This window comes from Piliocolobus tephrosceles, chromosome 17 (genome assembly GCF_002776525.5).
Source record: "Piliocolobus tephrosceles isolate RC106 chromosome 17, ASM277652v3, whole genome shotgun sequence".
Lineage (NCBI taxonomy): Eukaryota > Metazoa > Chordata > Mammalia > Primates > Cercopithecidae > Piliocolobus > Piliocolobus tephrosceles.
In genome coordinates, this window is record NC_045450.1 from 11031797 (window position 1) to 11054744 (window position 22948).

Consider the following 22948-nt stretch of genomic DNA (forward strand, 5'->3'; position numbering starts at 1 on the left):
TTCTCCATGTATTATATCCCTGCCTCTCTGTTTGCTGCTCTCCTGGAATGTTCCAGCGTGCAGCTCTTCCTCCAGTCTGCAGTGCCAGCACACGGGATTCCTTCCTCCTCCAGCAGGCAGAATCACGGGAAGCCATAGGTTCAGAAGATCTCAGCTTTCTCTGCTTTATGCGTTTGTCTTTGTATCCCAGCACCTGCCCTTGGCTAGGTACTCCATTAAGTACATGATAAATGATCTTTCTTGTGAATATTACCCACCAAAGCGTGTGTGATTTGGGAAGTTTATAATAAACCTAAGTGTTTTAAGTGTCAAAAAGAAAAAGGCAGCGTGCACTAATTGGCTCCTTGGCTTCACAGCCTGTTCCCCGGGAATCTGGACAGCCGGACCCTCACCACGTCCTTTGTCACTGTATGTCTGACAAAGGCCGCCATAGAGCCTTTTCAAGGGAAAGGTGTCCGTGGGCTGTGCATCCACAGCCCCTCATCATTCCTCCAGCCCCTTCAAGAGTGACTCAGTCTTCCACCCTTCAGACCATTCCTTAGAGTGGAAGGGATTCATTTGTCGTTTGCCATTTCCTCTTACCGCTGAGACATCCCCCTGCAATGTCATTCCTTACAGTTTGGTTTCCTGTTTGGAAATGTCAGGCTCCTATGGCACTTAACCATGTGGGAGAGTTTGGGCTCTTAAACCCCTGCTCAGTGTCTGTTTTTGACAATGCAGTCTTGAGTGCATTGCTTAAATTCTGATTTTTTTTCTTTTTCTTTTCTTTTTTTTTTTTTTTTGAGACAGAGTCTTGCTCTGTCACCCAGGCTGGAGTGCAGTAGCGCCATCTCGGCTCCCTGCAACCTCCGCCTCCTGGGTTCAAGCAGTTCTCCTGCTTCAGTCTCCCAAGTAGCTGGGATTATAGGCGCCCACTACCACGCCCAGCTAATTTTTGTATTTTTAGTAGACGGGGGTTTCACCATGTTGGCCAGGCTGGCCTCAAACCCCTGACCTCGTGATCCCTCCGCCTCGGCCTCCCAAAGTGCTGGGATTACAGGCGTGAGCCACCTCGCCTGGCGATTTTTTTTTTTTTTTAATACATAAGGTGGGGGATCCCTACCTCAGAGCTGCCCAGGCTGTATATGAAATAGCCAACAAGAGGCCTCATGGGTCCATACACAACAACAAATGCTCATGGGTCCATACACAACAAATGCTTCCTCCCCCTCCCACCATGGGGAGCTTCCGAGGATTTATTTGTTTGATTGTTTGTTTGTTTTAATCAAGCATGTATTGTGTGTCCTATACAATGCCTGGCATTCTAGAGAAAGGCAAAGGTGCTACACCCTCTCTCTGTATCTGAAAATCAGTCCTCAGCCTTCAGGAATGCAGCTTCTGAGTGGAAGGGGGTAGGGACAGGCCCTCGGAGGCTGGCCGCTGTACCAAAGTCAGGCTATGCCTTGTGACCCTTCATTTCCCTTGTTGCCTCTGGTTTAATGCAAAAGGTTCAGTGAAGTGATGGCCTAGCTCTGCCCCCAGCAGGCTTGAGGGGGTTCATTGGGAAGGTTGTAGGGGGCAGCAGGAGTAGAGGGGAAGGGAGCTGCCACCCCTGCTGGGATAGAGGATTTCGAGTGGGGGACCTCGGGCTTCTGGAGGAAAGTACTCAAAGTGTCCAAAAGAAAAAGGCAAGCAGCATGCACCAAGTGGCTCCTTGGCCCCCTGGCCTGTTCACCAGGTGTCTCAGTCTGTTTTCTGTAGCTATAACAGAATACCACAGACTAATTTATAAAGAAAAGAAATTTCTTATAGTTCTGGAGGCCGGGAAGTCCGATATCAAGGTGCCAGTATTTGGCAAGGGCCTTCTTGCCACATTACCCATGGTGGAAGGTGGAAGGGCAAGACACAGAGAAAGAGAGAACAGAACTCGCTCTTCAAACACATTCACTGTCACCATCATTGAGCCACACCTGCAATAATGACCTTACTCCATTCATGAGCCCTAATCCCATCTCGTTAGGCCCTGCCTCTCAGCACTGTCACACTGGGGATTAAGTTTCCAATACATGAACTTTTTGGGACGTGTTCAAACCACAGCACCGGGTATCTGGGCCGCTGGGCCCTCACTATCCCTGCCCTGTGTAGTCAGCTTTACCTAGCAAGAGGGAGAAAGTGGTATGTTTGAAGCCCACTTTCTGAAAAGAGAAGACACAAGGAAAGTTTGTGATGTTTGAAAGAGTAAAATGAATTCTGCAGAAAGCTTATCCTTCCTCTGTGAAGCCAGGGAAATGAAGTGTTAGTGTTCAGCAGCACATGTGCATTGATACTACTACTGATGCAGCAGAGATCTGGGAGAGGTGGCAGGTAGGGGATGTCACCCTGTGTCTTAGTCATCAAAGAAGGCTTCGCAGAGGTGGTGTGGAAGGAGGCAGTCAGCTCTGGCCCAGTGGCCGTGGGCATGTGCCTTTCCTCCTCTGAGCTCAGTGTCCCTTTCATCATGGGCCACCAGCACCTGCTGTCCAGCAGGAGGTGATCCCAGCACGTGCCTGGCAGTTAGTAGATGCTCCAAAAATGATTATGTTATATTATCCCAGGTAAGATGTGAAGAAGGGGACAAGGAAGGAAGGGGAAACGTTGGTCCTAGGGTGGGAATCACAGAGGCCCTGGAGCAAGACAGGCCTGGGCTCATGTCTTGATTCTGCCACCCACCAGCTGAGTGACCTTGGATCCATTTTTCTGCTTCTCTGAGACTCTGTTCCCTCATCAGCAAAGTGGGAAGCAGCTCCTCAAAAGCCTTTAGGTCACAGCGTGCCGCGGAATCAGCTCTTGTTAAACAGAAGCTGCCGTCGCACAGCTGTTATCATCACTGGAAGGACAGAGAGGAGAAGGCGGGTGGCAGACAGGCTTGCACCCACAGGGGTAAAGCATACCTGGCCTCCTGCTGAGAATCCCTGTCCCTGCTGAGGTGGGGAGGGAATGTGAGCAGGAACGAGCTTTTCGCAGCAAGGATGCAGCTTCTCAAGAGTCTGAGCTGCTGTTTCACTTAAAGGAAAAATCGGCAGTTTAGAAAACCAAAAGGCATATTGCTCCGTTATCTGGCTGCCTCTGTGCTTTACTTCAATCTAAACTTCAATCTAAATCCAGGGTTTAGATCACTCATTTACATTTACTAAATGCAGGTGAAGGCGAGGGGCCTGTGTCACCTTTCCCGGCCTGTTCCTCCCAAGTAAGGAGCCTGCTTTGAGGTTTCCTGTAATGTCTCTTCTAGATGAAGCCCATGAACGTGGAATATCTTATGATGGACGCCTCCATCCTGCTGCCCCCAACAGGCACGCCACTGACGGGCATTGATTTTGTGAAGCGGCTGCCGTGTGGCGATGTGGAGAAGACCCGGCGGGTGAGTGAGTGCACGACCTGTCATCTCCTGGGCCACTGTTCTCCAGAACCGCTCCCAGACCAGGGAGGAAAGGGCTTCTTTGTCAAAGTCAAGAGCTTGCCCTCAACACAGCTTAGACGCGGATACAGAGTTCACACTTGCCCCCAGGCATGACTTTTCAAAGCATGTTGCCCTTCGGAAAGTGGGGTTTGGCATTCCATTGCATTTGGCACCCAATGTTGGCTGCAGAGAGGTAGCTTTCACCAGTGCAGACAGACTCAAGCCCTGAGCTCAGGAGTGGAAGCCAGTGGGGCCAGGTTTCTGTGAACCGTGGAGAGTGAGGTTGGTGTGAAATGTTAGCCCAGCGGTCTCAGGACCCTCAGAGACAGTGCGATGTTAAGGCATCTACCTGCTCTTGGGCCACAGTCAAATGGAATGTGAATCTCGCCAGCCTGCAGGAGAGATATGCGTGAAAAGATTAGTTCTCAGAACCAGCTGCGTGTGTGCTTCCGTTATCAGCCCTTTTTTTCCGAAGCAGGCACTCTAGGAAGCAGTCTCCACAAGGGTGTTCATGGTATTTTATCTCCCGGGTAAGATCAGAGTTTCTTTCTTAGAAAGCACCATCACCTTTTCCTGGAAAATCATTCCCTGGGGACATGAATATTTGTGGATAGTTTAGAGGAATTCATTGCACGCAGCTCCCCCTGTCAGCCTGTATCGTCTGAGTTAATTCGTGTGTGACAGAGGTGTTTCACTTTTGGATTTTGCAAAGCAGGAATGACCTGTCATTTGCACCTCAGACACTAGGAGTCTGAACCTTCCTCCCCGCAGCTGGTGATTCTACCTCGGAGGCCTGGGGGTGCAGAGGAAGTGGGACCCGTGTGTCTTGAGTCAATCCACATTTCCAACTGTCTGACCAAACCCACAAACCTCACCGCAGGACCCACCCTGTCCGGGCCACTGACGCCTTCCTTGCATGTGCTCCCAGCCAGGCACACGATTCTGTTTGTGGGTGGCAGCGTTTGCACTGGACGTCCTGGCATCAGCTTTCACTGGAGGACTGGTTCTGACAGATGTGTATGTGTTGCTTCATGATGCTGACATGCTCACCCCTGTGCCAAGAAGGCCCCGCCTGGGAGATCCCTCCTGTCCAGAGGAGTGAACGCTGAGCACTGCTGCTCTGGATTCCACTTTGCCTTTCTTTTTTTTCTTTTTTTTTTTTTTGGAGGCTGCAGTGAGCTGTGATCCAGCCTGGAGTGCAGTGATGCTATCATAGCTCACTGCAGCCTCGAACTCCTGGTCTCCAGCCATCCTCCCACCTCAGCGTCAGTAGCTGGAACTACATGCATAAGCTACCACACCTAGCTAATTTTCAAATGTTTTATAGAGATGAAGTCTTACTAAGTTACCCAAGCTAGTCTTGAACTCCTGGCCTCAAGCCATCCTCCTTCCTTGGCCTCCCAAAGTGCTGGAATTACCGACATGTACCACCACACCCGACCCACACTCTACCTTCTTTCGGTTCACAGTTCATCAGGATTTTTCTTACCACTTCTATGAACATACAGCCTCTGTTATGAAGTAGATCCATTCAAATCAGTTCTTTAGGTGAATTTCCTCATTAAATCCTATAACCATCCTAGGAGATTGGCACTATTATTATCCCTATTTTACAGAGGAAGAAGTTTTTTTTTATTTTTTTTGAGACAGGGTCCTGCTCTGTCACCCAGGTTGGAGTGCAGTGGTGTCATCTTGGCTCACTGCAACACACTCTGCCCCCCGGGTTCAAGAGATCCTCCTACCTCAGCTTCCTGGGTAGTCAGGATTACAGGTGTGTGCCACCACACTCGCCTAATTTTTGTATTTTTTGTAGAGGTGGGGTTTTGCCTTGTTGCCAAGGCTGGTCTTGAACTCCTGGACTCAAGCGATCCACCCATCTCGGCTTCTCAGAGTGCTGGGATTACAGGCGTGAACCACCACGTCCTTCCCACGGAGGAATAAATTGATGTATGGAGAGATCCAGTGATTTGCTCAAGGTCACCCAGCTAGTGAGTAGCTGAGCCACAAGTCAGCCCAGGCAATGTGGCCCCCAGAACCTAGACTCTTAGGCATTCTGACCTGCTGCTTCCCACACTGCCCTCTTCAGATCTGCTAGCTCTGCTCAGGACATTGGGACATCAAAAACAGCCCCAGTCCTGAAGGAATCAGAGCCTGGAGGGCGAAGTGGGAAGAGACAGTGGCAGACCATGTGGCTCAGGCCGTTACTCAAGCAGCATTAGGTCAGGTCACTAATCTCACCTGGAGTAGGAAGTGGGACAGGCACCAGATAGGGAGGCACAGGCCCAGAGACAGGTGGCACATTCTGGCACTTCCACGGCGGTGATTGCAGCTGGAGCCCACAGTGGGATGTGATGAGGCTGGGGGTGCTGGCAGGAGCCAGATCACGGGGGCCTTGGAGCCCCTTGAGAGCCTTGGCTGTCACCTCTTAACACTGTTTCATGACCTTATGCCCTGCTGGGCTGGGGCAGATGGTCCTGATCCACAGGCGAGAGATGGGAGAAATGCAGGGGCGAGTTTGTCAGGCATGTGGTAGAAGGGAGGTTGCTTCCTGTCTACTCTGAGCTGCTGTCTCCTCATCTGTCAGGTAATATGTGCCTGCCTTTCCAGAGTTATTGTGAGGACTCAGCAGCAAGCCAATGGCAGGTCTTGATGATAGTCTTTTTGCCCTCCACGTGTCACATAGTTGCAGGTTCCCAGGGCTGTGCTGGCCACCTCTCTTGTCCTGGATAGGATGCACAGCCCAAGTGGCTAGCTGAAGCACAGAGACCTGGAATATCTCAGCTTCCCTAGAGGCTCTTTGCCTGTCTGACCAGTTTCCAAAAGCAACTCTCGAGTCCTCCCAGGGTCCCTGGGTAGCAGAATGGTATAAAAGAGGCCAGGCTACCTCAAAGCCAAGGCATCCACTTCAGAAAAGCTTCCTTTGTGACTAAGAATTTCTTTCTGAAGGGTAGCTTTGGCCACTCATCTCACTACGGTCCCTGTTGCAAGGGAGCCATCTGGAATCATCCAGAAGCTTAGCTCCTCAAGCCCACTTCAGAAATCAGAACACACCAATGTGCTTTGAATTTGAGCTAAAGGAAGTTACATGGTTTAGCAAGCAATTGAGGGCTTATGTGGTTCGTTTCAAGTTTTTTGCTTGTATCCAAAGAACATTCCAAGCTACCCCTTTGGATTCAAAGGTTTTCTTTCTGTTTTTTTTTCCCGCCAAGTAGACTTTTTAAAGGAGGTTGATCCTTTTCAGAAACTCCACCCTTTATTTTCCTTAAGGATTTGTCAAGGAAGTTCAAACAATTCTTACTGGCAAATCACTCCTAAATATTCATAGATTCATCAAAGAGCTGCTAAATTCTTGCTATGTGCCAAATACTGTGTTAGCCTGGGGAGTGAAGAAATGAGCGAGCACACGCCCCTGCCTTCTGGACCGCTCTTTTTACCTAGAGAGGTAAAATTTATTCGCAAGTAAGAAAATAGCAGATTTGGTATCAACCCACAGTCAGAGCTCTGGAGGAAAGAAATAGCATGCCGTAGCCAGGGGCTGAGGAGCGGTCCTCCTGCCGATAGAGTGATCCGAAGAGCTGCTCTGCAGAGGTGATCTGAGCTGAAACCTGGGGGATGAGGAGGAGCCAGGAAGGTTAAATGATGAAGGAGGCACTTTCCAAACAGGGAACAGCACACGTCCGGTCCCTAAGATGCCACCAAGTGTGGCATGTTCAAGGAGCATAGTAAGTGAGGTAGGGGCAGGGGCAGCGACAGGAGAGGATGGTGGCAGTGCTTTGCAGGCTGTGGGGAGGCATCTCACCGTCACGCCGTTTCCCGTCTTGCTTTTTTTTTTTTTTTTTTGAGACGAGTCTCACTCTGTCACCCATGCTAGAGTGCAGTGGCATGATCTCGGCTCACTGCAACCTGCACCTCCCAGGTTCAAGTGATTCTCTTGCCTCTGCCTCTAGAGTAGCATGAGCCACCATGCCCAGCTGATTTTTAAAAATTTTTTGTATTTTTAATAGAGACTGAGTTTCCCCAGTCTTTTGGCCAGGCTGGTCCCAAACTCCTGAACTCAGGTGATCCACCCGACTTGGCCTCCCATAGTGCTGGGATTACAGGCTTGAGCCACCGTGCCCAGCCCCCTCTTGCATTTTAAAAACCACATCACTTTTTCTTTCTTTCAACGTAATTGTTGAACATATTCTAGGAGTCAGGCTCTGAGCAAGATGCAAGACTAGATGGTGAACAAATAATATAATACCAAAACAGCAAGGGTGCCACTGAGCCATGCCAGCTGAGAAGGGAAATTCGTGTTGAGATGAAGGTCACTGGAGCTGTTGGCGTCCAGTGAGAACATTCAAGTAGAACTTCGGGCTGAGGCTGGATCCACCCCACATGTAGGGGGACCTGATAGAAGCGGTGAAGAAGGAAAACTGTGGTGTCAGACCAACCGTGGGTCAAATCCCAACTCCAGCTGCATGGCCTTGAGTGAGTCACTCACCCTCCCAGAGCCTCAGGTCCCTCATGGGTCTTGCGTCTCAGCTGTTGCCTAGAGAAGAGCGTGGCTGTGAAGTGACAAGCCCGGGGCCTGGCAGACATTAAGCGCTCAGGAAGCATTGTCTGAACAGAAATGGAGCAGTCTGGTATTTAAGGTGGGAAAGAAATAGGGTCTTTCATGATCTAAATCTACCAAAGCTTAATACCAGAGAAAAGAGAGTTAGGAACAGGATTTTTTTGGTGAATATCAAAATCCAAGTTGAAGCCACTAGCCATCTGTATATAGTCATCTTGGAGGCAGTTATGAAACACCCGTATTTGCACGAGGTTTTATTTGTCCCCACATTGTTTCCCTGTTCCTTTGTAAAACCACAAGCAGTTTTTGTGTGTATCACTATTGGCCTTGAGGAAATAGAATATTTTGCTGTACTTTTTCGATGTGTATTACACATTAAAGAAAATACAATAGCATCTCCTACAATTTCAAAAGTAAAGGGAAAAGAATTTCCCATGATTTCATCACCCTAAACAAACAGTACTTAGACATCTTCTGTGCTCCTCCTAAAGAGAGTGTAACCATGGTCTTGCTTTCATCCCTTCTTTTTTTCTTTTCGTCGTAGCACAAGAAGTTTTCATGTTGTCATAGTTTAAGTCTGATTTCTTATGGCCTCATAAAGGTTTATCTGGCATTTTCTTGCAAGTAGACATTTTGGTTGCTTCCAGTATTACATTATTTTCAACTAAACTATAATGAGCAGCTTCACGAATACAGTGTTTTTCTTTCTTTTGAATTATTTCTTTAGGGTAAGTTCCCAGAAGTGGAATTTCTGGTCCAAAGGATATGAACATGTTTTTTTCATGGCTCTCTGCATATTGCCAAATTGCTTTCCCGATGGGTTGTGCCCACAGTAAACTGCTTTGGCACTCTTTTAAGAATGACTGACTTTCACAGCTACATGGCCTCAGTGGGCTTCTCACCTGAGTGACTGTCGCCTAAACTAGGCAGCTTGCACATGCAGCAAGGAAGCAGGAGGGTGAAAACCAAGCCTTTGTTCCAGGCCAGCTCCTGGGCTCAGCACATCACCAGTGCCATCCCGTTGTACCTGCATGGTGGGTGCCCCATTTCCACAGCATAAGCCTGGGCTTGGGCAATTCATGTGATTACCAAGCCCCAGCTTGAGCCACAGTGTGTCCAACTACAGAGCCACCCACCTTCCCCTGCTTATTGGACTGATTCCTCGGAGACTGTGAGTTTGTCAGAGTTTGCTTCCAGACTCACTGAAACAAAGAAACTGGAGAAATCTCTTTATATTTTAGCTTGGTAAGCTGTCATCCTTTTCACAATCTAACCTCTTTTTCCTGGGTCCGTCCTTCCTGATATTCTATGGAAGAATCTGAAAGGATAATAATTTCTTTTTCCTTTTTAATAATACTTTTAAATTTGCATCTTTATTTAACAAAGAAAAGCACTCATTAAAACCCTGGGTCCCAAGCCGTAAATCTTTTGGAGGTCAAGGAGTGTAGTTGCAAGAACACAGAACTTGGAATCCAGTTATTCACTGAGTGACCTTGGGCAGGCTGCCTGTCGTTGCTTGGCTTTGGTTTCCCCATCTGTAAAATAGGAAACACACAGGGTCATTAAAAGGCTTAAATGGGACGATACTGTACAGCTGGCGTAGTACCCGGCAGGCCATGGGGAATCAGAGAGTGGTTATTGTTTTGGGGGTGGTGGGGTGAATTTTATGGCTCTTATGCTCATTGGTTAGCTTTCTTTTGTGAATTTACAGAGTTGTGGGGCTGCCCAGTGTGCCTACCAGGCCCTTATAACCCCCCTGCCCCCACGGGAGCCCAGGTTTTGCCTCGAGTGGAGCTCCCTGCCCTGTGGGAATCGCCCCTCCTCACGTTCGTGGGCATGGCTTCTCATGTGTCCTTCCTTCTCTCAGGAGTTGGGGCAGGAACCAGGAAAAACATTGAGGGATTTTATTGTACAGTCATCCCTCGGTATCCATGGGGAATTGGTTCTGGGACTCCCCCAAGGATACCAAAATCCACAGATGCTCAAGTCCCTTATATAAACAGCATAGTGTTTGCATATAACCTATACACATCCTCCTGTAGACTTTAAATTGTCTCTAGATTTCTTATAATACAGAGTACAATGTAAATGCTATGTAAATATTTTGTTATACTGTATTGATTAGGGAATAATAAGGAAAAAAATCTGTATAAGTTGAGTACAGATGCAACTATTTTTTTTTTTTTTAATATTTTTGATCTACAGTTGGTTGAATCCACAGATATGGAACCCATGGATACAGAGAGCTGACTGTGTGTGTTTTATATTCTATTTTATATTTATGATGACGATTGTTATCCATGTGTTGTTTGCAGGGCAAAAGCAGATATTGGCCTATATTGGGAGCCAAATTCTGAACTTTTAAAGTATTTATTGGAAGGTTACAGTTTTTCAGAGTGATGGCCTGCAGAAAGCCACATGTTTCTGTTTTCTCAGCCAACCCGCTCTGGTCCTGCGTGAGTTATTTGCCTTCAGAACCCTGAGAGAAGTGGGGGTTTGGGCACAGAAATGAGCGTTTCCTTGACTTGGACCTGGCTGTCATGGGCCTTTTCCTTTCTTCCTCATCCTCATGGTCAAGACTCCGTGGTCATGACTCCTTATCTGAGAGCTCAAACTGCCAGATATTTCAAGTGACCACCCACGTCTTGGGCTTTCTGTATACTTGGGCTGCCATGGATGTTTAAGTTTCCTGGTGCACTTGGTTAAGTGACACGTGTCATACGTTCTGAGTTCACACCCAGCTCAGCCACTTAGCAGATGTGTGAGCTGAAATAACTCTGCCCCTTTCAGCTCTGTTTCTTCCTCCGTAAACTCTTCAAGTTACAATAAGGTGCGCACAGTTCCTGCCACCCCATAGTTGCTTAATAGAAGTTCTTTTGAATTTTTTAATGGAACTACACTTCTTTTTCTTCTGATTGTTATGGATGTCTTTACGAAGACTGTACTTTTAAAAACTGTTAACCGTCAGATACGAATGCTACCACCACCACCACCATCATTGTAACATAAGAGCTGATCTTTCTCCAGTGGTTTATAGTTTACAGAGGACTGCACTGTCTTAGCATAGGGCCAGGAGATAGGATTGCTCTTCCAGTTTCAACATTAGGAGATTGTTCCAAGGTCTCCCACTGGTTAGGGCCCAAGGCAGCACTGGGTGTAAGCAGGCAGGCTGACCAGCTCCTTGTTGCCTGGGGTATGAGGAGGCAGTGTGAGTGCACCTCTTTTCAGACAGTAATTTGGCCCCTTTCTAGTTTTGGGAGGCACACTGCTGTATAGAGGCCACCTCCCCTCACCTAGGTCCACACTGCAGCCCTCAGAGCCATGAACAAGAAGACCCAAAGGCGCACTGGGATTCACCTTTGCAGCTCCGTAGTGGTGACAGCGGTTTGTTCCCGCCACCCTACTGTGCTGGCTGCTTTCCCTCCTGCGTTATCTCAGAACCTCCTAGCAGGCCTGCGAGCTATCATGCCCATTTTACAGATGAGGAAAAGGAAGCTCACAGAAGTCAGGGGACTTGCCCAACCTAGTGCAGCTGGGAATCCGATGTAGACCTCGTGTGTCTGACGCTGGAGCTGTCCCCATCGGGCACTGTACTCTCAGTCAGGCCCAGCAGCTGTGCATCAGGGAGAGAGGCCTGCAGGTGGCCTCTTCTGTGGACTGCCCCTCTGCTTCCTGGCTCTGGTTGGTGGGCAAGCCTGTTTTGGAGCTGGAGGCTGCTTTCTGCACACACTCCTCCGGCTGCTGGGACTCTGCTTTGTTTCTGCTCTCTGAAAGTACCTGGTGGCCACACAATTCTGACCAGACACCACTTCCATGGCCAGGAATCCCTGTGCTGGTAGATCGTCTCTGCCCCTGTTCTGCTGGCTAGGAGAGCCTGAGGGGCATTCTCGGAAGCAGGATCACTGCAGCACACTCACTGTTGTAAGACTAAGGGACCGGGAGTTGAAGAGACTCACCGAGGGTAGGATTTTCCTCCGGTCTCAGGCCCTGCATCCCACAGGCATTTCATTTCACCCTCTTCTGTCTGCCGCACCCCCATATTCAGTAGATAGAACCTTGAAATGCTTTTGGAGTGTTTGAATTTTCCAGAGCCCATGCTGGTTTGGTTGGGACAGACTTAGCGTCTAGCCCTTGCTGGAAGCATGGCCTGGGGCAGGTCACTTCACCTTCTTAGGTCTCAGTTGCCTGGTGTGTGAAATGGGGCTGACTGCTGGGCAGTGCTATTATGAAGGTCACCTGATACTTGGGGACAAGGTCCTGGCAGATGACAGGTGCTCAGTTAGGTGGAGTAACCCAAACCTGAACCTGTGGATAACTGAAAACAGGTTACTCTGCCTTTGAATTTTTTTTTTTTTTTTTTGTCTTGTTATAAAAGCAAGAACCAGAATCACAACACCCAAAGAGGTGGGCTTTATCGTGCTTCTTTTTTTTTTTTTTAATAGAGAGTCATTGTGTCATTTCTTGATGTGGGGCATCTCGCTAAAATGACTCTGCAATCTCACTCTTCTCTGCTTTCTGAACTGTTGGTCCAGGCCATCCGGGTATTCTTCATGCTGCGTTCTCTGTCACTGCAATTGCGAGGGGAGCCGGAGACGCAGTTGCCGCTGACTCGGGAGGAGGACCTGATCAAGACCGATGATGTCCTGGATCTGAGTGAGTGGGCTGCTCTGAGTCACAGCAGGGGGCTGGGGTACATGGGACATGGGACACTACTCTGCTGATTCACATGCCACTGGGGGGGTCAGTGTGCCACCTGTATTTTGTACTGTCATTGAGCTGTGACCTTGAGCAAGCGGTGTGCATGTCCCATGCAGGTTTTGAAGAAAAGGCCCCTGGGTTCTCTGAGGTCAGTTTGAAGGTTCTGCTGTCAGAACCAGCTGGTTCTCTAAAAAATATCTGCAGAGCAACTGGGGGCTCAAGCAAGGGTGAACAAACTCCAGGGTTCCTGCCCTCCCTATAAACATAGTGGCATCAGTTTGGTTGGTTTTATATATTAAGCATTTTCTATATGATTCCAATGATAAAAGTGTTCTGCTGTTAAAGAAAGAAACTTATAAAAAGCAAAGCACCTGTGTTTAGGTAAGGATGAAGGTTTTGGAGGCTGGAGAACCATGTGCTCAGCCCGTAACCTTGAGCTACTTGTTCCGCTGTGTAGTGCCTCATTGTTCTCTTCTGCAGCATGAGGCTGAGCGTTAAAGGAGACAATGGGCATAAAGCCTGACCATGTTCCTGGAACCCCTCTCGTGTTTATATAGCTTTCTCTTTCCTCCATATTACAGGGCACAGGCACTCTAATGAGCAGCATGGTTTTCTGTTTCTTAAGGGCATTGTGGTATATTAGGAGTCTTTGGTTGTAAGAGACAGAAAACCCAACTTAGGCCAGCTTAAGGAAAAGAGAGGGAAATTGGGTGATGTCATTGGGAAGTCCAGGGATAAGCTACCTTCAGGCATGGCTGGATCCAGGTGCTCAGACAGTGTCCTCAGGAAGCTGCCCTCCTCCATCTCTCAACTCTTCTTTCCTCTGTTCATCCTCAGGAGGGCTCTCACCAGGTAGTGGCAAGATGGCCATCAACAGCCCCAAGATTTGTTCAGCCGAATCTGATGGAAAGACAGCTTCTTTTTCCCTTTAATTCTCTAAAAGTCTGGGTAGAGCTGTTATTGGCCTAGCTTGGGCCACGTGACCATCCCTGAACCAGACAGTGGTCGGAGGAATGTGACTCACTGATTGTCTAAGCTGGGGTTGCATGCCCAGCCCTGGAGCTGGGAGGGAGGGCCAGTTATTTTTGAACCCTATCACCTGAGAGAGGGAAGAGGCGGCCCTCAAAGGAAAATCACCGAAGAAGGGATGGTGGCTGGGTGGGCAGAAACAGCATAGGGCCACTCTCTGTAGCATTGTTGTTGCTGTTTTAAATCAGCTTTATTAAGGTATAATTTACATACAAAAAAATTCCCCAAGTGTTAGTGTATAATTCAATGAGTTTTGACAAAACTATAGAGTTGTGATCTAGACCCTGCTCTGTATTCCCTTGAACAAATGACTAGACCCCCACAGCCTCCATTTCCTCTCTTGTAAAATGAGACGGTCTTTCTTAAAGTACAGAATTGTTTTCAGGATTGAATGAAATAGAATACGAAATATCACATGACCAAGCATAGTGCCTACCGTGTAACTGTACTTAGCAAACTGTAGTCAGTATTGCAGGAGGTCATGCGTGTGAAGAGCATAGCATGCTGCCTGACACGTAGAGGTTCTCAGTGAATGAGTATTGTGTGTTACCTGGTTGTCTAGTTTCTTTTTTGACCTTCTTGTTTACGTTTTATCTTTCCCTTTCTTGGAAGAATAAAGCAGCTGGGACACCTCTCTGCCCGCTGCCCATCTCCTTTGGCCCTTTCGCCCTTGAGAAATGACCACAGGGATTTCTCTAAGGGTTTAAATTGATCAAGTTGACTGCAAAGAATCATAACCAGTCTTTCTCTGATTTGATTCAAGGAGAGAAAGAGCTTGCTTTGGGTGAGGTGTGGGGGTGGGAAGGGGACACTTCATCAGGGCAGCAAAAATGTTTGCACCCGTGAAGTGGAATTAAATTTTATGCTGGGAATTCACATTCCTTCCCTCCTCCCCCTAGAAATGGCCTGCTGGAGTAAAGGTTAAAAGTTTTGCACTTATCAATTTTAATTGATTAGATTGCTAGTTGAGATCATTTAACTGAGCCTTTTTGGGTAGTTGGCCATTAAGAAAGTAATGGCTGTTTGTCTTTGCCCAGCCTGATTGCAAATTATGTCTTTTGCTAAGGGGGGTGACAGAAAATACTAGGGACTATGGAAGCACATGGTGCTAGAATAAGATATACCTGTGTTGTTGGTTTGTTTGTTTGTTTTTGTTTTTTTGTTTGTTTTGTTTTGATGGAGGGATTGTAAATGCTGGAGCTTCTCCTCACCTTCCTTTGAGGGGGAAAATCACCCTACTCTGCAATCTGACCAAATGCCCTCTGTGTATACAAAATACAGGTGAAGGACAGGTGAAGCCATTCTTGCTTGCTGCATGGCTGGGCTGGGCATGTTTTTGTCTCCCTGATGAACTTGAGAAAGCTGACTCAGGGAAAAATGTTAGGGACTGCTCACTGTTTACCTGACTCGATGTGGTTTGGTAGGCTTAAAGGAGTGCTGTCTCCACACAGCAGGAAGAGGTGGCATAAAGCGTATTCACTGCCCTTGTCACACTTCAGTGAGAAATGACAGCGCGAAGGATATTCCCCAGAAGCCACCACAAGTGCTTGCTGACCAGCAGCAGGTCTCTCGGCTGGGTGTGACAGCCGAGCTCTGGCATAAAAGGTGGCTGCTCATGGGGATCATCAAAGAAGTGGCCACCACTCAGGAAAGAGGCAAACTGGTTACGCTTCAAGTGAAGTCTGTTTTGTTTTTCACTAGAGAGGAAAGTGGCAGAGGGCAGAGGTCAGGAACTGGCAGCTACATGTGCCACATGTGCTGGAGTGATAGGGGGCTGGGGTGGGAAGGAAGAGAGAGAGGGAGGGAAGGAAGTGGAAGGAAGTTGAAGGGAGGGAGATATTGGAGGAAGAAAGGGGAAGGGAGGGAGGGGAAGAGGGAAGGAACTAGATAAAAGAGTCGATTTCTAGAGAAAATAGCTGCATGAATCTCCATACACCCAGCCCTCAGCATCAACAGTTTTTACCATTTAGCTAAGTTTTGTTTTATCTGCCCTTCCATCTGTCTATTTAAAATATACCATCCACCCACACAGTGTGTTAAAGCAAATGGAAGACTTCATATTATTACATCTAGAAATACCTCTCTCTAACAGAGAAGTACTTTGTATTATTCCTTTTAATGGAATTGGTTGCCACCATTTGCAAACTGAGTGTCTCCCCAGCCCCAGCTGCTGCTTTGGGCTGGAGGCCAGGGTGCAGGGGCCCATAGACAGGGCCTGTGCTCACCCATGTGCTGCCGCCCTGGTCTTGTTGACATTTGATTTTGCAGCCGCTGGCGTTATTGGAGTAATCAGCTTTGTAATCCTCCCCAGAGTCTTCATGCCTGTGAGGCTCAGTAGCCTTACCTTTGAAATGGTTCTAGGGCTGAATGTGGTGACTCACACCTGTAATCTCAACACTTTGGGAGGCTGAGGTGGGAAGATCACTTGAGCTCAGGAGTTCAAGACCAGCCAGAGCAACATAGTGAGACCTTGTGTCTACTAAAATCCAAAAAAAAATTAGCCAGTCGTGGTGGCAGATACCTGTAGTTCCAGATACTTGAGGGGCTGAGGTGGGAGGATCTCTTGAACCTGGGAAGTCGAGGCTGCAGTGAACCCTGATCGTGCCACTGCACTCCAGCCTGGGCGACAGAGTTGAGAACCCTCTTTCAAAAAAATAAAACCAAAACCAAAACATGGTTCTAAAAGACTTTCCACGGAGCTCAAATGAGACAACATGTAAAGCTCACAGCGCCATGCTTGGCACTTAGTAGGTACTCAGTGAGTGGGAGCTGGCTACTTCCCTGCTGCAGCTGCTGAACACACAAGCTGAAATTCATCCTGCTGGGCTCCACGGGGCTGGCATTTTCTGCTTGAGCAACACTGAGAACAGTATCCTGAGACATTCAGGTCATCGCTCGGATGATGGCGCTGTTTTGAGGATTAAGAAAGATGGCTCTAGCTGCTTTGGCCAGAGGAAGGGAGCTGTATCCCTTCTAGGCTGTGAGACTCACTCCCTCCAGTGTGCCTCCTGACCAAGGACAAGCAGGCTTTGAGGAGAGACCACAGATTCCTTGGGATTGACCTCAGAGCCTCCTTAAAGGATTCTTGCCTGTTTCCAAACATCATGAGCAACCATAGTAGGGGAGAAATCTGTCCATTATCCATACACCCCAAAGAGACACCTGGCAACCGGGCGTGTTCAGTGTCCAGTTTCCTTACAGCCTATTCATGTGGGCACCTGACATTCACATAGTTGCAGCCATAGCATGTGCTACTTGTATCTAACTTGTATTCTGATTTCTAAAATCCGTTTGTGAAGCCCATTCAATGAAGACCCACTCATGCATTCAGCTATTTATTGAGCACCTGCTGTATGCCAGGCACAGTGCTAGGAGCTGAGATGTGAGAATGAGAAAAAGCCAGACTTCGCTTCTGTTCTTGAGGTGTTTCCAGTTGTGGGGGGAGGGGGAGGATGGAGGGAGCGACCACTAACAAGTAAGTTAAGTAAATGCATGATCACAGACTGATTGGGATGGCTCTGTAGAGGTGACGAGCAGGGTCCATGCTAGAGAATAACCGGGAAGAAAATCCTCACGGGCTGGTTAGGGAAGGCCTCTCTGAAGAGGTGCTGTGCCAGGAGGGATCAGAAGCTTCTACGAGAAAGCACGGAAATGAAGACTGCCTTTTAAGTATGGCAGAGGTGAGGCTGAGGTGAGAGAGAGCATGCCATGTTCCAGGGTCCTCACCGAAACTGGGGTGGCCGGCACACAAGTAGCAAGAGCGGGTCAGTGGCTGGGAAGAGCCAGATCTCAACTCCAGGGCTTTCTCACAGAGACATCTGTCTTAAACGGACACTTCTACAGCTGGCAGTGCCTGATCAGATGGTCCCAGCAGGGGCCTCCCAGTTGCACTGGGGGCTAGAAAGGCCATGCAGCAGGGTGGTGAGGAGCATGGACTCAGGGGCCAGACTGTGCCGGATGGAAGTCCCAGCTTTGCTGCTTTCTGTTTGCCAGCTGTATTACCTTAAGGGAACTGAGTCTCCCGGCGCTTCATTTTCCACAGCTGTGAAACAGGACTTGCTGGGAGGAGTAGATGAGTATTATCTGTGCTGTGCCTAGAACAGTGCCTGACAGAATTGCAGAGAGGCCATTTAGGAGGCTGTGGCAGGGGCCGGGGTCAGTGCTAATGGGCAAACAGGGATGGGACAGTCTGGGTACAGCATTTTGTGACAGTTCACAGTGGTGTTGCTGCAGAGCTCGGTTAACTCTGAGGTTCTGAGCTTGGGGCAGTCCAGGTGGCAGGGGCTGGGAGGATGGTGATTCTGTCATCAGCAGGGCTGATCCTGGAGGAGGAGCTGGTTCCAAGCAGAAGGTGCTGAGGTTGGTGGGGTGGCCAGGTGAGAAGTGCTGTGAAGGAGCTCGGCCGGGATGTCCAGGGGATGTGGGGGCAGGCCGGAAGCCTCCTCGCTACTTCATAGATTCAGAACTCTTGTGTTTAGTAGCCTGCGTGATACTCTGTTGTCTGAGACATCTGACATAATCATTGTGCAGTTTTGGGTCATTTTTACTCTTGCCTGGCATAACCTAGGTGGCTCTTCCTTGAAAGATCCTCACGACAGGGTGTTAGATCACGTGGTGTGTAAGGGAAGTCCCAAAACCTGCAGAGAAACATCTGTGAATACGCAGACCTCTGTACGCTGGATCTGAGCACTCTCCCAGGCTTGGACACACTTCCCAAAGTCTGGGGGCCTGGAAAATACTCATAAGTACAGAACAGTAGGACCCAGCCCTTAGGATTTCATAGCCCAGAAAATCATCAAAACAAAAATAAAACAAAGCTTTTGGGGACAGATCGCCAACTTTTGTTTTGTTTGTTTACCAAGTAGTTATTTTTTAGAAAAGCATTTATGAACAATCATTTCATAAAATACATTATTATTACCTTTAATATTGTTAATATTGAGTAGGTAGCATGTCATTTCGGAACGAGGGCCAGTCTTTCCAGGAGACAGTAGTGGCAACTGTGTACCCACATACTGTGCTTTAACGAGGAGTGGATTTGTTGTTGTGGTGGTGGTGGTGGGTGGTTTTTTTTTTTTTTTTTTTTAAAAAAAGCAAGTACACACCAATTACTGTAGTAAAAGCCAGTGTCTTTGTCTTTCCTAGCTCACAGTCTTATGGGGAAGGCAAACCCCAATCATGGCAGCACAGATCAAAGTCAGATGGCCACCGTGTTTCCTGTTCTAAGAGCAGGTGACGGGGTTAACCTGGTTGGAGGTCAGAGAGGCTTCTAAGGGAAGGGCCCATTTGAGGGCTGCAAGGGGTGGGTATGGGTGCCAAGAAGTGGCACAGAAGAAGCAAAGGCCCTGGGGCCGATGGGGATTTGGGGAAGATGAGAGATGGCAGTGTGGCCACAGGGTTGGGGAGTGGGAGGGTGGAGGTGGTCGGCAAGATAAGGCTGGGTAGGAAGCCATGCAGGCCCTGTGGGCATATCAGGCGTTCAGGGTTCTGTTTTAGAAACAGGGAGAAAAGTTTTTACCTGGCTGATATGATCAGATTGGTAACTCACAAGGCCCTCTCTGGCCTCAGTGGAAGAGATTTATGGGTCAGGGCAGTGTTACAGCAGGGAGCCCCATTGGGAGGCGTAAACTACAAAAGTGGTATTCACAAGTTGGCATCCACACTGGGCTTGCACACTCTGGTTTGCTCCGGAGACTTGTCTTGAGTGCTGCTCTGTCCACTCTGTGGCCTAGGTACAGGGGCTTTTATTGCACAGAGGTCCATCCTGTTGGATCCGGCTTGTTCTCCAAACCGTGGTACCTTTGAAGCTAATTATTAACAGCAACCCAACTGTTTGAGTTGTATTCACCTCCTGGCAAGGCAGGCCACTGTGGACCTTCCCTTTGCTCTCCTTCTGGCTGTTTCCAGGCCAGGACTTGCCTGTTTAAAAGTCAGGCTGAGGGTATGGAGGAAGCCTTGGATCCCAGACAAATGCAGACTGAATCTCAGCCATGCTTCTTCCTAGCCATGTGGCTTTGGATGAATCTATTCCCCTCTCTATGCTTTAGTTCCTTCATTAATTAAATGAGAGCAGCGATGCCCATCTTTGCAAGATTATTGTAAGGCAGAACAATAAGGTGGATATAGAGGTTGCGAATGGCTAGTCCTCAGGCAGGTGGACCCACAGATGTAACTTCATGGCCAGTAAAGCATTTGCAAGCAAATTTTATGTTAGTTGCTAACATTTTAAAATCAGGATGTTTTATCGTAAAAACCTAGCTCTCACCTTGAATATGAGACGGTGACAGTCTGTCCACGCAGAGTCTGCATCCCCACAGGCAGCAGCAGTCAGTTGCTCCTCTTCATGGGGGTGAACCTTTGTCCCAGCTGCCAGAGTCTCTGCTGAACTCCAGACCTGTGTACTCAGCTACCTGCTCAGCATTTCTTGGTTACCACAAACACAAGACGTGAGCTTTCCCAAAAAACCTGCCTCCCTGCAGGCTTCCAGACTCAGTTGGTGGCATTTCCATGCTGGTGGCAAAAACCACAGGCTCATCCCTGACTCCCCTCTCTCTCTCAAGGTCAACTTCCAGTTGGTCAGCAGACCTATTCAGCTCCTCCTGCAAAATACAGTCAGCCCTATGTGTTCTCAGGTTCTGCATCCAAAGATTCAACCAACCATGGATTGAAAACATTTCTATTTTTATTTGATTTTAAAAATTTATTTATTTTTTGAGATGGAGTTTCGCTCTTTCGTCTGGGCCGGAGTGCAGAGACACAATCTCAGCTTGCTGCAACCTCCATCCCCCAGGTTCAAGCAATTCTCATGCCTCAGCCTCCCAAGTAGCTGGGAGTACAGGTGCATGCCACCACATCCGACTATTTTTTTTGTTTTTTGTTTTTGTATTTTTAGTAGAGATAGGGTTTCACCATGTTGGCCATGCTGGTCTCAAACTCCTGGCCTCAAGCAATCCGCCTGCCTTAGTATCCCAAAGTGCTGGGATTACAGGCATGAGCCATTGTGCCTGGCCATTTATTTATTTTGAGACAGGGTTTCACTGTGTTGCCCAGGATGGAGTACAGTGGTGCAATCATGGCTCACTACAGTCCCAACTTCCCAGGCTCTGGTGATTCTCCCACCTCAGCTTCCCAAGTTACTGGGACTACAGGCACGCACCGCCATACCCGGCTATGTTTTTGTATTTTTTGTAGAGACAGGGTTTCTCTATGTTGCCCAGGCTGGTCTCAAACTCCTGGTCTCAAGCAATCCACCCACCTTGGCCTCCCCAAATACTGGGATTATAGGCATGAGCCACTGTGTCTGGCCTTTTGTTATTACTACTTTTCTTTTTTTTTTTTTTTTTTTTTTTTGATACAAGTTCTCACTCTGTCATCCAGGTTAGAGTACAGTGGTGCAATCATAGCTCACTGCAGCCTCCAACTCCCAGGCTCAAGCGGTCCTACTGCCTCAGCCTCCTGAGTAACTGAGATCACAGGTGCGTGCCACCATGCCCAGCTAATTTTTAAAAAAATATTTTATAGAGACAGAGTCTCACTATGTTTGAGACCAGGCTGGTCTTAAATTCCTGAGCTTAAGTGATCCTTCTGCCTCAGCCTCCCAAAGTACCAGGGTTACAGGCATGAGCCACCATACCTAGACTGAAAATATTTTTTAAAAACAACAACAACAAAAAAATACAGCCTCCCAAGGTACGGGGATTACATTCATGAGCCATTGCACCCAGCTGTGCCATTATCTTTTACCTGAATTATTGCAGTAGTCTCTTGCCCAGTCACTAGCTTCTGCTTTGTACCCTAGAGTTTATTCTCAGCAGCATGAACTGTCTTCCTTTTAAACTAAAAGCCTGATCATATTATTCATTTGTTCAAAGTGGGCTCCCATCCCAGTCTGAATAAAAAACAGAGACCTTTACCCCTGAGCCTGGTCACCTCCCTGTCTCTGCTTCCTTGCTCTTCTTCAAACATACCTGGCATGTGCCCATCTCAGAGTCTTTGCTCTCACGGTGCCTTCTCACCAACCCCAACCTGCAAACCACTGGTTCCCCAGAACGAATACACTGGAGGGCACCACGAGGCCCATCAAAGCTCACATGCGAAAACCATACCCCAAATTCTTGCTCCATGTTTGAAATCCTGACCACATCGCCCTCTTTTTTTATTCTTTATTTGTGTATGAATATGAATATCATAAAGATTCTACAGGATCCCACTTCCTAGCATTCTGCGTGCTTCACCCCAACTTCTTTGCAGACAAGAGCTTTTAGGCAGAGTGGAAGTCCCTAGCTATTTTCATCGGATTGCCTGGAGATTAGTTTCCAGCAAAAGTATTATGAAGCTCCCCAAGCAAGTATGTGGTTTGAGTGTCAGTCCGTGAAAATGTGAGCTCATTGATTTATTTCTCTTGCAAAACCAGTACTAGTTTTGTGGTCCTGTCTGTCAGTTCTGGAAAATTCTCTATGTTGGCTTATTTTGCTGATGGCCCAGGCATTGTCATGTGCCTCTCATCCTAGTGAAAATGAGAAAGTGGCATAAATGAGAAAGACAATGAAAAACAAATCCAGAATGCGGAACATTCTAGAAGACAGCTGACCTTAGTTTTTTAAGAATGTAAATGTTGTGGAAGACCAAAAAAGAGGGGGAGGAAGGTAGGGGTACTGTTTCTAGATAATTGAAACAAAGAAACATGACAGTTGTCAGCCTGGATTGATCTTGGATTGAGAGGGAAAAGTAGCCTTAAAGGACATTTTTCTACAAACTGAAAAAATTTGCATATGGATTGTGATTGAGTGATATAATTGAGGTCAATATTACATTTATTTTTTTTTTTTTTTTTTTTTTTTCAAGAGACAGGGTCTTGCTCTGTTCCACAGGCTGGAGTGCAGTGTTGCAACCTGAAACTCCTGGGCTCAAGTGATCCTCCCACCTCAGCCTCTCGAGTAACTGGGACTACAGATGTGCAGCACCACACCTGGCTGATTTTTTTTTTTTTTTTTTTTAGATGAGGTTTCGCCCAGGCTGGTCTTGAACTCCTGAGCTCAAGCAGTCCTACCTCAGCCTCCTAAGTAGCTGGGACTACAGGCAAAACCCTTGGCCTGGCTAATTTTACATTTCTTGAGTGTGATAATGCCATTGTGGTTCTGTGGGAGTATGTTCTTGTTCTTAGGAAGTATGGGGTGAAGTGTGTAGGGGTAAAGTGTCTGATGCCTGTAATGTTGGACTGATTCAGAAGATAAAACTGTGTGTGTGCGGGT

The 22948-nt window shown here is 47.8% G+C and overlaps 1 protein-coding gene across 5 annotated transcripts in view; it reads left to right on the forward strand.

Moving 5' to 3' along the window:
- Window positions 1–22948, forward strand: part of CLEC16A (C-type lectin domain containing 16A) — a 236563-nt gene that overhangs the window by 102994 nt on the left and 110621 nt on the right. For all 5 annotated transcript variants that reach the window (XM_023231082.1, XM_023231083.1, XM_023231085.1 and 2 more), the window contains 2 exons: window positions 3248–3376; window positions 12503–12623. In XM_023231082.1, coding sequence (XP_023086850.1) covers window positions 3248–3376; window positions 12503–12623 — 250 coding nt within the window. The remainder of the gene's footprint in view (window positions 1–3247; window positions 3377–12502; window positions 12624–22948) is intronic.